Source organism: Lissotriton helveticus, chromosome 6 (genome assembly GCF_964261635.1).
Source record: "Lissotriton helveticus chromosome 6, aLisHel1.1, whole genome shotgun sequence".
Taxonomy (NCBI): Eukaryota; Metazoa; Chordata; class Amphibia; order Caudata; family Salamandridae; genus Lissotriton; species Lissotriton helveticus.
The window spans coordinates 1,494,798,258-1,494,812,190 of NC_136067.1; the positions used below are offsets into that span (position 1 = coordinate 1,494,798,258).

The following is a 13,933-nucleotide window of genomic DNA, read 5'->3' on the forward strand; positions in this document are numbered from 1 at the left end:
CTGCAGGACTAGTAAAATGTTTGATTTTTTTTGTGGCCTGGCTTCGGCTCAGTTCTGAAGAAAATTCTAAGGCTGGCATCCTCTGTCGCCCGCCTCTAGATTGACACCAATCCGACCATCGTATCTAAAACAGTCGGCCTTGAATCCCAGGTTGGTACCTGCACCAAAACATTCAGTTTCCATCCAGTCAAACTGGTCCTGCAGAAGCTACAGGACCAGCTCAGTGCCCGCCAGAAACAACTTGTCATTCACAAGATGTGCTGGATAGTAACACAGCCTCCAATGCTGGGTCCTCCTAAGATGCAGTTTAGCTTTGACGAAGTTCTGGAGTCGCCTCCTCATCCAAAGCAGCAGAAGAAGCAGTATAAAGCTTCCGTTCCTCTTCTTGACCCCAGACTGCCTCTGCTTTCTTCCACTAGATGCAGACCCCTGCCAATACGCTCCCCACCTCCATGTCTGCCTGAATCACTATCTCACACTCCTCAGGTGTCATCACAGTCTGACATGGGTTAACACGGTGAGGGCACGTTTGATATCCCCCCATGGGATTTATATGATGTTGACCCGCCTGCAGATACTGTTCCTCACCTCTATCCCTCCCGATCTTTCCCGCCAGATGATTCCTCTGCTTACCATAACGTTTTAGGTAGGGCTGCTGCTTACCACAACATGAAGATGCATAAAGAGTCCATCGAAGACAACTTCCTCTTTGAGACTCTTTCCTCAGCTCATCGCTCCATGCAGTATCTACCGATGCTGATGGGGATGCTCAAACCCACTCCTGACATGTACAGGGAATGGGCAGGGCCCGGGTTACTACCACATGGGTTGATCAAAAGTACAAGGGCTCCTGTTCAGACCCCTCCTATGTTGGGGGTCAATTCCCACCGGAATCCCTAGTGGTTCATACCACTCGTAAGCGAGTGAATGCTCAGGGCACCAGCAATGCTTCTCCGCCGGACACCGACTAACAGGATAGATATGACTGGTAAAAGTGTCACGGCCTAGTCTGCCAACCACTGGTGCATTGCCAAGTCTGCTGGTTTGCTCTCTAGATATGACCGGTCCCACTGGGACGAAATGGAGGAGCTCATCCAGCACCTCCCATAGGAGAACCGTAAAAGGGGACGTGAGATGTTCACAGAAGGTACACTGATTTCCAACACAACCATCAGTTATGCCCTAGATGCTGCTGACACCATTGATCAGGGGATTCATTCTAGTGTTCTTCTGCAGACCTTACTGGCTCTGTGTCTCTGGGTTCAAACTGAGTTTTCAAAAGCATCTCCTGAACCTGCCCTTTAATGAGGAACATCTATTTGGACCTCAGGCTGACAAGATGTTGGAGAAAATCAAGAAAGAACCAGATGGCAAAAGCCATGCACGTCTTGCAGTCACCTTCCTCACTGGGGTCCTTTCCCCACTCTGTGTATCATAGAGGGTCCAAGACCACCTCCCTTGAAGCTTCCATGTCATTTCAACGCCAGCCTACGCAACCAGCTTCCACAAGGGGCTACTTTAGGGGTGCCTATTGTGGATGTGCATGTACATCTACAGCACTGCATGCCATGAGCAGATGTTTACAAGGTGGGTAGCATTTTGCTTTCTTTCTGAGGGCTACAGTATCCTGTTTGGCATTTGAAAATTATGTATGAAACAATTCCTGAATGTAAGCACATGAGAACATCTTGACAGATCACTTGTTTTTCCACTTTTGGCTCTTTATCTCAAGCAGTTAGCTCATCTATTCAGTTTATTGTAATGGATACTTATACATGCAGGTTCCTTTTGAAGTTCCAAGGTGCCAGTCTGGATCCAGAAACTCTTCAATAGCTCTCCTCTGCTGGTAAGGTTTGCCAGCTCCACTTATGTTCCGCATGTGACACCGTGTGCTGTCACTTGAGCCTTAAGTGCCTTTACCAGCATGATGACATCTGTTCTCTTTTTTCTGCGCAATCGATGTGTTCCGGAGTGGCTCTATAATCTCCTTAGAAGTGTTGATGATTTTATTTCCAAATGTACTTCTTAAGTGCAGTTTTCATTCAAAATGTCACCATTAGTAGTCTAAATTAAACCATGTTGAGACTGTGATGGCTAGATGTCCATCAAGGACTCACAGATCTGGCTTTGGTGGAGGAGGAGCCAAGATGGCGATCGGAACAGTCGCATAACCGCCGCGCTCCGTGATCTCTTCCTCCCCGCCACCTATCCTGTATTTCATCCTGTATTTCATCCTGTTCGGGGTGTTCCGAATTTGGTCACCAATTTGGTCACCAAGGAAGAGCCTTCACTTACCATCCTTTTCCGGGGCCCTGGCGTGCAGTCATTTCGGCGTTCTGCCCCTGTTGCCTTGCTGGCCTTCCCGGCCCTGAAGCCGGGGCCTCGAGTGCTGTGCTTGCCCGGAGATGCTCGGAGTACCGGCGGTCCGGAACCGGTGGAGAGACCCGATGCTGGGAGCCTGAAAGCCGCGGGCCGGAAGCCCTGGAGCGGACCCACCCCCGCGGGTGGGCCACCCCGTATGTCCGATTGCCTGCCGGCCCGAAGAAGAGAAGCCGCGCTGTCCGGCACCCCTCAAGTGGGTAGCCCACTCCTGTTGCTTGTCCCGCCCGGGGTCCGGTGCTGGGCTCCCCCCGAGTGTTGTGGGGAGCACGCCCGTTCTTCTGGTGACTCTCCTTTCTCCGCCGAGCGCCATTCGCCGCGGATCGGTTGTGTGCCCTGGGGCCGCCGGTGCTCCTGGTGGACTTGGAGGCGCCCACGATGAAGGCGGCGGGCGCTGTGCTTAAGATGGCGGATGGCCCCTCGGAGAGTCTTTCTCCTGGAGACAGGGAAATTGCTGCATTTGTTCTCTCCAGCCCTCGTTTGATTCGGGCGGCCCCTACTCGGAGTGCTGTCTTGTCTGCCCTGGCTGCTCTGGGAATCGACCTGTCCTTGAAATGCCGAGACTTGGAGTTGCGGATCTCCGCCATGGCTGCTCCGCCATTTTGTGACGCGGTGTCGTCTTCCCGAATTGTAATGGTTGAAACTTCTCCGGCTGCTGTGCTGGGATCTCCAGCTGGGTGTTTGACTCTATGGGATCATGTGGACCCGGTGCCGATGCTGCAGTGTTTCCTACATCCTGATTTCTCTGCTTCGTGCTGGACAGCCCAGATATTGTGCTTGGCCACGTGGATCGTTGAGGTACTTTTGCATTCTGACTGCTGCCGAGTTCTCCTGGTTGCTTCTCGTTGGCCGGGACGGTGTTCTGCGGAGATCCCACTCGCCTTCCTGGACTGGTATGGACCCACGGTATCATTCTGCTTTTCGGCCGTGGCGGGGTCTGGAAGCTCGACTCTTCATAAAAGTGGACAGGGGTGATTGTGCCGGAGTACCTGTGGGACCCTTTTAAATGGCATCTCCAGGCCTCATTATTTTGGTTTAGTTCTTGTTTTTCATCCTTGTGTGGGCCTTTTTCAATGTCCTTTCCGACCTCGATTGGTGATCCGCGGTTGCGGGTGGGGTGGTGTTCCATGTTTCGATCGCTGGCTCCTCTCCTCTCTTATCCTTCTTTTTCCTCTCCTTCTCTCTCTTTCTTTGTTATTATTCCCTTTCTCTTTCTTCTATATTTCGGGTGACTCTGGGCGACAGGCACGCTGTTTAGTGGGGTAGGCCGTAGCCATTACAGTGATGTAGGGTGGGGGGGGTGTTTGTTATTTTAGTTTGTTTTATTCTATGGTCCCTTTTTGCTTTTTCAGGGGGTGGGCTATGTCCCTTTGTCTTCACTCCTTTGTTTCGTACGTGTCCGCACTTTCTTCTTTTCCGGGGCGGGAGGGCTGTACATGTGGCGTCCATGTTATTTGTTCGCTGACATTTATCCTTTCTTTTTGAACCTTTTGCTGGACGTGGGATGTCTTTGGGCTTCACCCTACTAGGGTTATTGATTGCGTGGGGGGCTGTCTCCCTCCCGCCCCCCCCCCCTTTTTTCTGTATATGTTGCGTGACGCCCGGTAGATATGGTTGCTGCCTCCTCTATAAAATGTAAAATGAAACCTTTCTTATCCTGGCGCTGACTGTTTAACGTCTTTATTTCACGTCTATCCTGTATTCATTCTATTGTACGCATTGATGTTGCCCTTTTTTTTTACTCTCCTGCTTTTGCGGCCGGCCCCTGTGGTTGTAGGCCTGCGCTTGTACTTCTACGTGTCTTTCAATAAAGGTTTTAAAAAAAAAAAAAAAAAAAAAAAAGATCTGGCTTTGGTGCCAAGATCTCAGCAAGACATCGGTGCTTGTGCATTGTGCTGCTTTCAGAAACATTGACAGATCTGTCCCAGGTATTGGAAAGTCTGGGTACAGCTGAGAAGGCTGGGGCCATGAAGATAGGGCCACAGGTGGTAGTGTCTGGAACCAGCATCAGGTCAGATGGAGCTGAAGGCACCAGATCCCTCTGTGTATTCCTATGTTGGCTCTTGATCTGATGCCGGGTGAGGTGGGAGATTCATGTGTTTTCTTCTCGTGCTTCTTCCTAGAAGACTTCAAACAAGGTGGAGTCTCTTTGACCTTGGTTGAGACTTATGGTGCCCATGTTCTTCTTCCCGTGATCCAGCCATAAACATCTTGGCCTACCGCTGTGGGGTTTATCGCTGTGGGGTTTATCGTTCAGCATAGCCATGAATCCTCTCTGGAGCGCCAGCTGGCCCCATGGGTTTGATGGCTTACTCGTTCGTAAGTTTGCCAGTGCCCTTCCACTCAGTATGGTTTATGCAGTTTCTCCCACTGCCTCCAGTATCCTGGGTGAATCTGGCCCTGAATCCAACACCACCAGTGGGATTAACACTGAGAGTGATGCCACTCCTAATATTCATTCCCCATTCTCTGCCTTTCGGGGCTGGACTCCAGCATCTCTCAGACAATGCAAACTGTGCCACAGACCACACTACCGGTGCGTCACAATGCCATTGGCACCACAGACCGCATCATGGATGACACCAAATGTGCCCTAGCCAATTTCTTCATCTCTGCTGGCACCATTTCAACTCAGCCGCAGAATCTGCTACTGATACCCCAGAGGCACAGAGACTGTAGGAAGGTAGGATACATCTGCATGGTTATCCCCCACCTTTTGGTACCCTGCTAAGTCCCTGGTATATTGTACTAAGGTACCCAGGGCATAGGTACACCAGAGGTCTCCCATGGGTTGAAACATGCATTATGCCACCCATGAGAGACGACTCAAATTGTGACTACAGGCCTGCCATTGCAGCCTGTGGAAGTCAGTGCTAGCACCACTTACGGCAGATATAAGTTTCCCTATATCTGAGGTCACTGCACTTAAAACCTATGTCACCCCTTAGGCAAGGCTTTCAAACCTGAAAGCTGTGCTCTCGGTTCGAAGTGTGAGGGTTTCCTTGCATGAGCAGGACACCCCTACAGCCTTTGGAGTCCATTTACCCGGGCTGTAAGTACATCAGCCATTAACATACACGGAATGGCTATGCATGAATATGCAATGACCATCTCTAAACTGGCTGTAACAAACCCTGTCCTGTTTGGTATCAAACTTGTTGGAATCATACCCGCTCACCGTAAACGGTGTGTGAGGCAGGATTCTATGCATTGTAAAGCTCCTCCGGGAGGCCCTCAGTGCGGCATGTTTACGAAGTTCGGGGTTTTTGCAAGATGTAAAGACCACACGGCTGGATCTTCATTCGACTGATCTAGTCTCTTTGATGCAAAACAAGACTCTGCACTGGAGAGATTCAAGAACATCAGTCTTAGCCAGATCCCTTGGTCTTAAAACCAGAGACCACTGTTTAAAAAGTTTTGTAACTTCAGCAGAGGTTTCTCATTCTAGGGAAGGCAGCAGTTTGCCAATCAACAGCAACAGGAGCAAGAAACAAATCATCTCTACAATCAATATAGAGGAAGAGGCAAATAACGAACATGGGCGGTCCCACTCCCTGCATCCTTCTCTTCTTCCTCTTTCCCAGCCAGTGCAGAGAAGCAACCCTAGTTGCATCCTGCCCAAATACTCGTAGCCCGTTGGGAGTCAGGTATCCTCCTTTCCACAAGCTTGGAGGGCCATTACTTCAGACCTTTGGGCCGTGCAATTTCTGAAGAGGGAGTATGCACTTCCCTTTCAAAAAACGCCCTCTCCTTTTCCCTCCTGTCCAGATGTGCTCCCTCCAGACCATCTATGGGTCCTTCAACAAGAGGTTCAATCCTTGCTCCAAAACTGTGCAGGGGATTTGGCTCCAGAGCAGGAACATGTTCAAGGGTGCTACTTCCTTATCCCCAAAAAGGACTGAGGTATACACCCAATCCTAGACATGACAGTTTAAAAGCTTCTGCAATACATTTCTGAGTGTAGTGGAAAGTTACTGTTGAACAAAAATGCTGATAACAGTTGGATGGTCTATAGGAAACAATATTATTCAAAGACTTAAAAAAATCTTTTTTAATTGTGGCCAAATCAATGCCTAATTTTCTACATGAATAAAGGGTTTGTAATGAATAATAAATATTATTCTTTCCAACAGTTATGTGGAATGGACCAGTTCTGGGGCATTGCTCTAAGAGCAAATTCCTGCGATGTCAGTCGAGCGGCTATTCAGTACATCAATTCCTATTATATCAACGGTGAGCTTATCTTTGTTTTGGATTAGATCATATCTAAAAAGTTTGTTTTAATAGAAATGTCTTTCAGCAGATGTTTTTATTATGTAATACACTTTGATGTAAAATTAACGTTGTAGTCCTGTAAATGTAATTATTGCGCTGTAGTAGTGAAATATTCCAAAATGTTAAATGCCTTGTTTTTTTGTGTTTTTATTTAACATGACATTTTCTGTGAAGATTGTCACTTATCACTCTCTCCTAGTCTTATTTTTCATAGATTGCACTACTGTTTTTAGCATTGGGACATATGCTTGTGCAGTGACTATATTTTTTGCGTTTGTCCCGTGCTGAATACACTCGACCTTAAAGGACACAGTTCCTATAGAAAGCATGACCCTAAAAGTAATACCCTTTGACACTCCTACCTGGTCATCAGATTAACAAGCGTAACATTTGCCTCTCTTTCTGATTGTACTTTGAGCTGAAAATGTCTTTCCTGATAGAATACTGATGGCAATCATAATCTCGTTGAGTAAAGGCACCTGGTGGCAAAGAAGTGAATGCATACGTAAACATCTGCTTTAATTTTCTTACCTTCCTTCCTTCCTTCTTTCTTTCGTTCCGTGTTTCCTTCCTTCTTTCCGTCTTTCGTTCCTTCTTAAGTTCCTTCTTTCCGAGGAGGAGCTTAGCGCGCACCCAAGATGGTCGCGTGAGCTTAGGGCTCCCGGACCTTCGCCACCTCCACCGACTATCCTGAACTCTATCCTGACTTGGACGACGGGTCATTACTGGCACGGCCCTGCTGATCGTTTATCCGTTTTCGGACTTTGATTTGGACATCGGGAGCTGGAGATATGGCCTTTTGAACTTTTTCGGCCTGCTCCATGGTGCTGCCCCCGGGCTTGTCTCTCTGCCAGCCGGGCGGTAATTGAACAACAACGGATCACGCGAGCCTCCTCTGCCCGGCTGTCTCCTTTCAGTTTCGTTTCAGGCGCCTAGTCCTACTTGACTTTGTTTCAATCGCCCTGGCCTGCTGCTTTTTACCTCACCGCTGTTCACCGACCGGTGCCTCGGCCCACTGTCACTTATCACTTGGTGACTGGTTTGCCTCTTCATTTCTATATTGGTGCGGGCATATCAATTTTAGTCATTTTTACGAGGTCTAGGACTACCCTTCGGGGCGCAAGAACTAAGATGGCTGCCAAGCCTGAGGGAGAGAAACGCAAGACCAGACCGGCAACAAGAGGGGGCTCCGTGCAATCAAATGTCATGGACAGATACACCCTCGTCAAGGGCTCTCCGGGTGGATCAGCTAAATCCCCGGCCACGGTGGGGGAAGACTCCCCGCTGGATGAAGAGCTGTCGTTGAGGGATGTCATGGGCGCCATTGCCGGGATGAAGGCCACACTGGGTCAACAGTATGAGGCCCTGGCCCACAAGTTAGATACGGTTGCGGTCGATGTTACCTTGATCAGGGCCGACCTTGCGAAAACTAATGAGAAGGTCAAATCCCTCGATCTAAAGACATCAAGTCTTGTTACTGACGTCTCCGATTTACAGGCAGAGGTAGGTAACTTGCGAGCCGCCCGTGACTATCTCACTCGCCGCCTGGACGACTTTGAGGGCCGTGCACGACGAAACAACGTCCGTCTGGTTGGTGTCCCGGAAACTTCGGAGGCTTCCTCGGTGGACCTGCTGGTGGAGGATTTGGTCCTGAATCATCTTGCACCCAAGGGCCTCAGCAAGTTTTTTGCTGTTGAACGTGCCCACAGGATCCCGGGTGGTCCGCCTAAGCTGGGCGCCGCTCCGCGACCCATCATTGCTCGGATTTTTAATTTTCGGGACAGGGACGCAATCCTGCAAGCGTCGCGCCCATCAGGTCCTACGGCTTATGAGAACACTGCAGTTAGCTTCTACCCGGACTTTACCCAGCAGGTTCAGAAACAGCGACTAGGATTCCAGGGGGTAAAAAAGAGACTGAGGACTAAAGACATGAAATACGCCATGCTTTTCCCGGCCTGGCTACGTGTGGTGTACAACGAGCGAACTTTTTTCTTTGATCATCCAGGGGCGGCAAGTGACTGGCTGGACTCATTGCCCCCTGGCCCGGATCGTTCTGAACACTCTGGACGCTCCGGTGGTGCGGAGGGAGGCCCGGTGGAGCTGGAATAAGGGGCTGACTCGGCTCCCGGTCCATCGTCTTGACTTTTGGCTGTGGTTTGGTGCTTTGCCACTATTGCTTGCTATCATGCTGTCTTCTTGGGGTGTGGGCGGGGGGATGGGCGAGTCTCCCTCCTCTGGGGTTCTTTTTGTAGAATAGTTGTATGTTAGGGCGACAGGCACACTGCAAGTTGGGGTGGCTTTTGAGTCTTACGCAGGGGTGCGGGGTGGGGGTATGATGTATGGGGTGGGTTGGGGGGTTGCAGTTTTTGTTTTATTGTTTTCTTCAAGGCATATTGTTGATGATCTCCTGTCGTATAGTGTCGTACAAGGTGTGGGGTGGGGACGGGGTTGACCTTTGGGATGGGGGTTAGGGGACTTGAGGTACTGTGTTGGAACGTGAACGCGTTGGGAGATAGGATTAAACGGGGCGTGGTGTTGCAGCTCTTGAGACGGTTGTCCCCTGATGTGGTCCTGCTTCAGGAGACGCATTTGCTTGGCAATACGTGGCACGCAATGAATAGGCGTGGCTATCTTCTTGTCGCGCACTCGGGTTTCACTTCTGGCTCCAGGGGGGTGGGCATTCTGGTTCGGAACTCCCTCCCCCTTGCTGTTGATGACGTCATCCTTGATGACAGGGGACGCTACGCTGCCATTGTGGGGCGCTGGGAGGGTCGGGTTGTCACTTTGCTCTCTGTCTACGTGCCCCCGGGTCTCCAGACTGCCACTTATGCTGATCTGGGACGAGTGATTTTGGGATTCCCTGAGGGTCTGCTTGTAGTGGGTGGGGATTTTAACTCTGTATTGTCTGGTATGTGTGATCGCTACCCCCCCCCCCGAGACATTGCGAAGTCACAGTCCTGGTTGGGGGATTTCCTGGAGGCTTTGGGGCTCACCGACTGCTGGCGCCTTCTTCATCCTGGGCAATTGCAGTATACCTTTCACTCTGGTGCCCATGGCAGTCTTTCGAGATTAGATTATGTACTTATGCCCTCCTCCCAGGCCTCCTCCATACGGGAGGTGAAACATCTTGCTAGGGGTATCTCGGATCATTCCCCGCTGTGGTTGGTCGTGGACGCTCATTTGGGGTCGGAGGGTAGGGTGGCCCCGATCCACTCCTGGTATCTCCGAGACCCCAAGGTTCGGGCGGAACTAATTAAAGCGATTGACCACTACTTTGCGGAAAATGTGGGTTCTGTCTCCTCCTCTGTCACGTTGTGGGAAGCGTACAAGACTGTTATTCGGGGCCAGGCTCTCTCCATGATTGGCAATGTCAAGAGAAGTAGGCGGGAGGAGGTTGTTCATGTTGAAAATGACATCACCGTTCTTGAGGGGGAGTTGGAAACCGAGGTCACCCCGGAGAGGCTGCACCTTTTGGGTCTGAAACAACTTGAGTATAGAGCGCTGGTGACTGATGCTGCAAGGGAGATGAGCAGGGAGCAACAGGGACGACTGTATGATGTGGGGGATAAGGCGGGGAAATTGCTTGCCTGGCTGGATAAGAGGGAACGTGCGAGTCGGGTTGTCCCTGTGATTGTTGATGTGAATGAAGTGCGTATCACCGACCCTGCTGGTATTGTTGCATGTTTCGCTGACCACTTTCGGGAAGTGTATTCCCCCGTTTCTGATAGGCCGGAACAGGACTCCCACTTGCTCCTGCGGGATATCTCGCTGCCACGTTTGTCTGACCCTGACAGGGACCTTCTAGAGGCTCCGCCAACAGTTGACGAGGTTGCTACGGCTATTCGCTCGGTTCGCTCGGGTAAGGCTTCGGGTCCTAATGGGCTCCCGGTGGAGCTTTACAAGCTCCGTCCGGATGTGATAGCACCATATTTGCGATCGATGTTCTTGGAATCATTGGAGGCAGGCTCCCTCCCTCCCGACCAAAGACTAGCTTCCATAGTGGTGATCCACAAGGATGGCAAGCCGCGTGACCGCTGTGCCTCCTTTAGGCCCATATCATTGATTAATGTCGAACCGAAGATTTTGGCCAAGGTGCTTGTCACTCGCTTGGTCACGGTTATAGGCGATCTAATTCACCCGGATCAGTCCGGATTCATACCCCATCGTAACACAGCACTTAACCTTCGGCTCCTGCATGGAGTCCTCGCGCGAGCGGCGACTCTGCGTGAACCTGCCATCTTGGCGTCATTGGACGCCACCATGGCGTTCGATACGTTGGAATGGCCTTATTTATGGGCGGTTCTCTCTAAATTTGGCTTCGGCCCCTCCTTTATTGCCTGGGTGCAATTGCTTTACACCGACCCTTTAGCCCAGGTGGTGGTCAACGGTCGTGTCTCGGCCTCCTTTGCTCTTGGTAGGGGAACGCGCCAGGGCTGTCCTTTGTACCGTCCTTGAAGGGCATTAGATGGACTCCGGAGTTTGATGACCGAATATCCTTATATGCAGACGATATACTCCTATATCTTACGTCGCCCCAGAAATCGTTGATCGTCCTCTTTGAAGTTTTAACTTCTTTCCGTAAAAACTCTGGTTTGGTCATCAACTGGTCGAAGTCTTGCATCTATGTTTTATGCTGCGAGGCCCCCCTCCTGCCACGGGGATGTCCTATTTCGGTGGTGCGGGAGGGTTTCAAGTACTTGGGGATTTTTATCACCTTGGACCATGTGCTCCGTTATGAACGCAATTTGTTGCCCCCTCTCCAGCGCCTCCGTGCCGATGTGACAGCGTGGGGCAGGCTCCCTCTCTCTCCTTTGGGACGGGCGGCGTTATTTAAGATGATGTCGCTCCCTCGGTTCCTTTATGCGTTGCAGAATACACTTGATGTAGTGCCCGCCCAGTACTTCCGGGAGATTGAAAGTCTACAGAGGCAATTGGTGTGGGGGGGCCGTTCTCGTATTGCTCTTGCGAAGCTGACGCTCCCGTGGTACGACGGGGGTATTGCGCTCCCGGACATCCGCCGCTACTATTGGGCCTCCCAGCTGGGAGCCATCAATCATTGCACTTACGGTCCTTCACCGAGCCCGACGTTTGAGATGGATAGATGGCTGTTGCCTGGTGGCAACTACAACAGGGCTCTGTATGCGAAATCTGTTGGCGGATCTCTCACGGGCCCCACTAGGACAGCGGTGCAGGTGTGGCATCGCGCTACAGCGGCCCTGGGCTGGGCTGATAGGCCGACCCGTGCTACCCCGCTTTATGCATCGGAAAAACTTGGCTCCCTCTGGAAGTCGAAGGGTTTCGATAAGTGGGATGTGATCGGTATCAGCAGGGTGAATGATGTGTGGATCAAGGGTAGAGTCAAGACGTTTGAGGAGCTGAAAGTTGAGTATGACTTGAATGATAGAGAATCATTTCGTTACGTGCAAATCTGGCATGCGGTTTTGTCGGTGTTTCCCCTGGGCTCGGATATTCCGGAGGCGTCCCCGCTTGAAGATCGGGTGCTCGACGGGCATGTCCCGGACAGCACGATCTCACTCATATACAAGAAGTTGATCAATGCCAGATCCGACTTACTGAGTACCCTTCGGGAAGTGTGGACTAGTGACGGTCTGGAACTCGACGATGAGGATTGGCAGGCGGCGATTTCCTCCCCGAAGGAGGTGGCTATCCCGGCGCGCCTCCGGTTTGTCCAGCTCAAAATTCTCCATAGGGTCTACGTGACTGGTCCTCGTCTGGTGCGAATGGGATTCTCTGTGGATGGGCTGTGCAGGCGTGGTTGTGGTCTGGTGGGCACGTTCTTCCATATTATTTGGGAATGCCCTGCGGTTATGAGCTATTGGACTCGTGTGCATGAAGTGATGAGTGAGGTCACGGGTGTGCGATCAATGCCAGAGGCGCGGCGGTGTCTGCTGAATGTCTGGGAGCCGAATGATTATGGCCTGGCGCAGCTTCGATGGGTGACCTTGGGTAATATGATTGCTAAGAGAGACATTGCTCAGTTGTGGGGTGCCCAGAGGTCGCCGACAGTTCTGGTGTGGCAACAGAACATGGACTGGTGCATGTTTAGGGAGAAGACTGTGTATGTTTCCCGTGGCACGCCCCGCAAATGGGGAAAAATTTGGAATCAATGGAATGAATACCGTGGTGGCATTTGTACTCCCCCCCCCCCCCCTCGGGAATGGATATTGACCGGTCGTCCTCCCAACCTGATGTTTCCTTCACGGGAATTTAACTACCTTGCTTGCTCCTGACTCTTTCCCCTTCCCCAGTCTCATCACCTACTTCTGCCATTTGATTTGATTATGTATCCCCCCCCCCAGCACCGACATGACATATTTGTACCGTATTGCCTTGTTTTCTGTTTTTTCTTTTCTGTTTATTTGTTGTTTGCTTTAAATAAAAAGATTTTTTTTTTTAAATGTTCCTTCTTTCGTTCCTTCCTTCCTTCTTTCGTTCCTTCCTTCCTGTTTTTCGTTCTCCCCTCCCTTACCGAATAGGATTGTGGCTTGACAGTGTGAGCTTACAGCTTATAGATCAAGCAGCCAGGAATTCTTCAGTGTGCCATATTGGCCAAGCACTGCTTCAGCTCTAAAGTGACCAGAGAGCTAGGATGCCTTTATGGTTTATGCTGGCCTAGCCAGTGTTCAGGCAGGGTCCAGTATATGGATTTATCACGACATATCTGAAAGGCTTAACACTGATCTTGGTTCTTAGTTACAGATTCTGCCTCAGTTTGCTCACTTTTCCTTGTAGGTATGGAGCAGTCTAGCATAGTCTCAACTGGCGCTTCCCTGGGAGCCATCTGATTGCATGGGTGCAGGCTAGTCTTCTGACAACTCAGACACAAACTGAGTTGAAATATTTTTTGAGTAATGCAAAATAAACTATTTTAATAGTAAGTAACAAACATAATCCAAATTATCCTAATTCTTAGCTGATATCCTATAATTTAAAGGTTGTCTATTTGTAGCGTAAGGTTAAATGAGAGAAGAAAAAAGAGAAAGAAAAGTAAACGGAGAGAGGTGCATAGAATGGAAGAAGTGGTAGATGAATAGACAACCTAGGAGGAGTAACGGCAGATGGAAGTTAATTAAAATGTTTGTTGCCCTACATATTTGTGTGTGACCACAGAGGGCTAATTTACTAGGTTGTGTGTGATAGGTTTGCAATATTTAATACATACCCCATACAAGGGCAAGGGTATAACACAGCTGTAGAGGGAACTGAGTGATAGACTATTTTCTGAGTGAAGGCAAATCAAGGGGTAGGTAGTGGAAAG

General features: G+C 50.3%; 1 protein-coding gene across 2 annotated transcripts in view; it reads left to right on the forward strand.

Moving 5' to 3' along the window:
• The window catches only part of USP34 (ubiquitin specific peptidase 34), a 2,681,755-nt gene that overhangs the window by 549,645 nt on the left and 2,118,177 nt on the right, over positions 1–13,933 (forward strand). For both annotated transcript variants that reach the window (XM_078649291.1, XM_078649292.1), the window contains exon 23: positions 6,513–6,612. In XM_078649291.1, the coding sequence (XP_078505417.1) occupies positions 6,513–6,612 (100 nt within the window). The remainder of the gene's footprint in view (positions 1–6,512; positions 6,613–13,933) is intronic.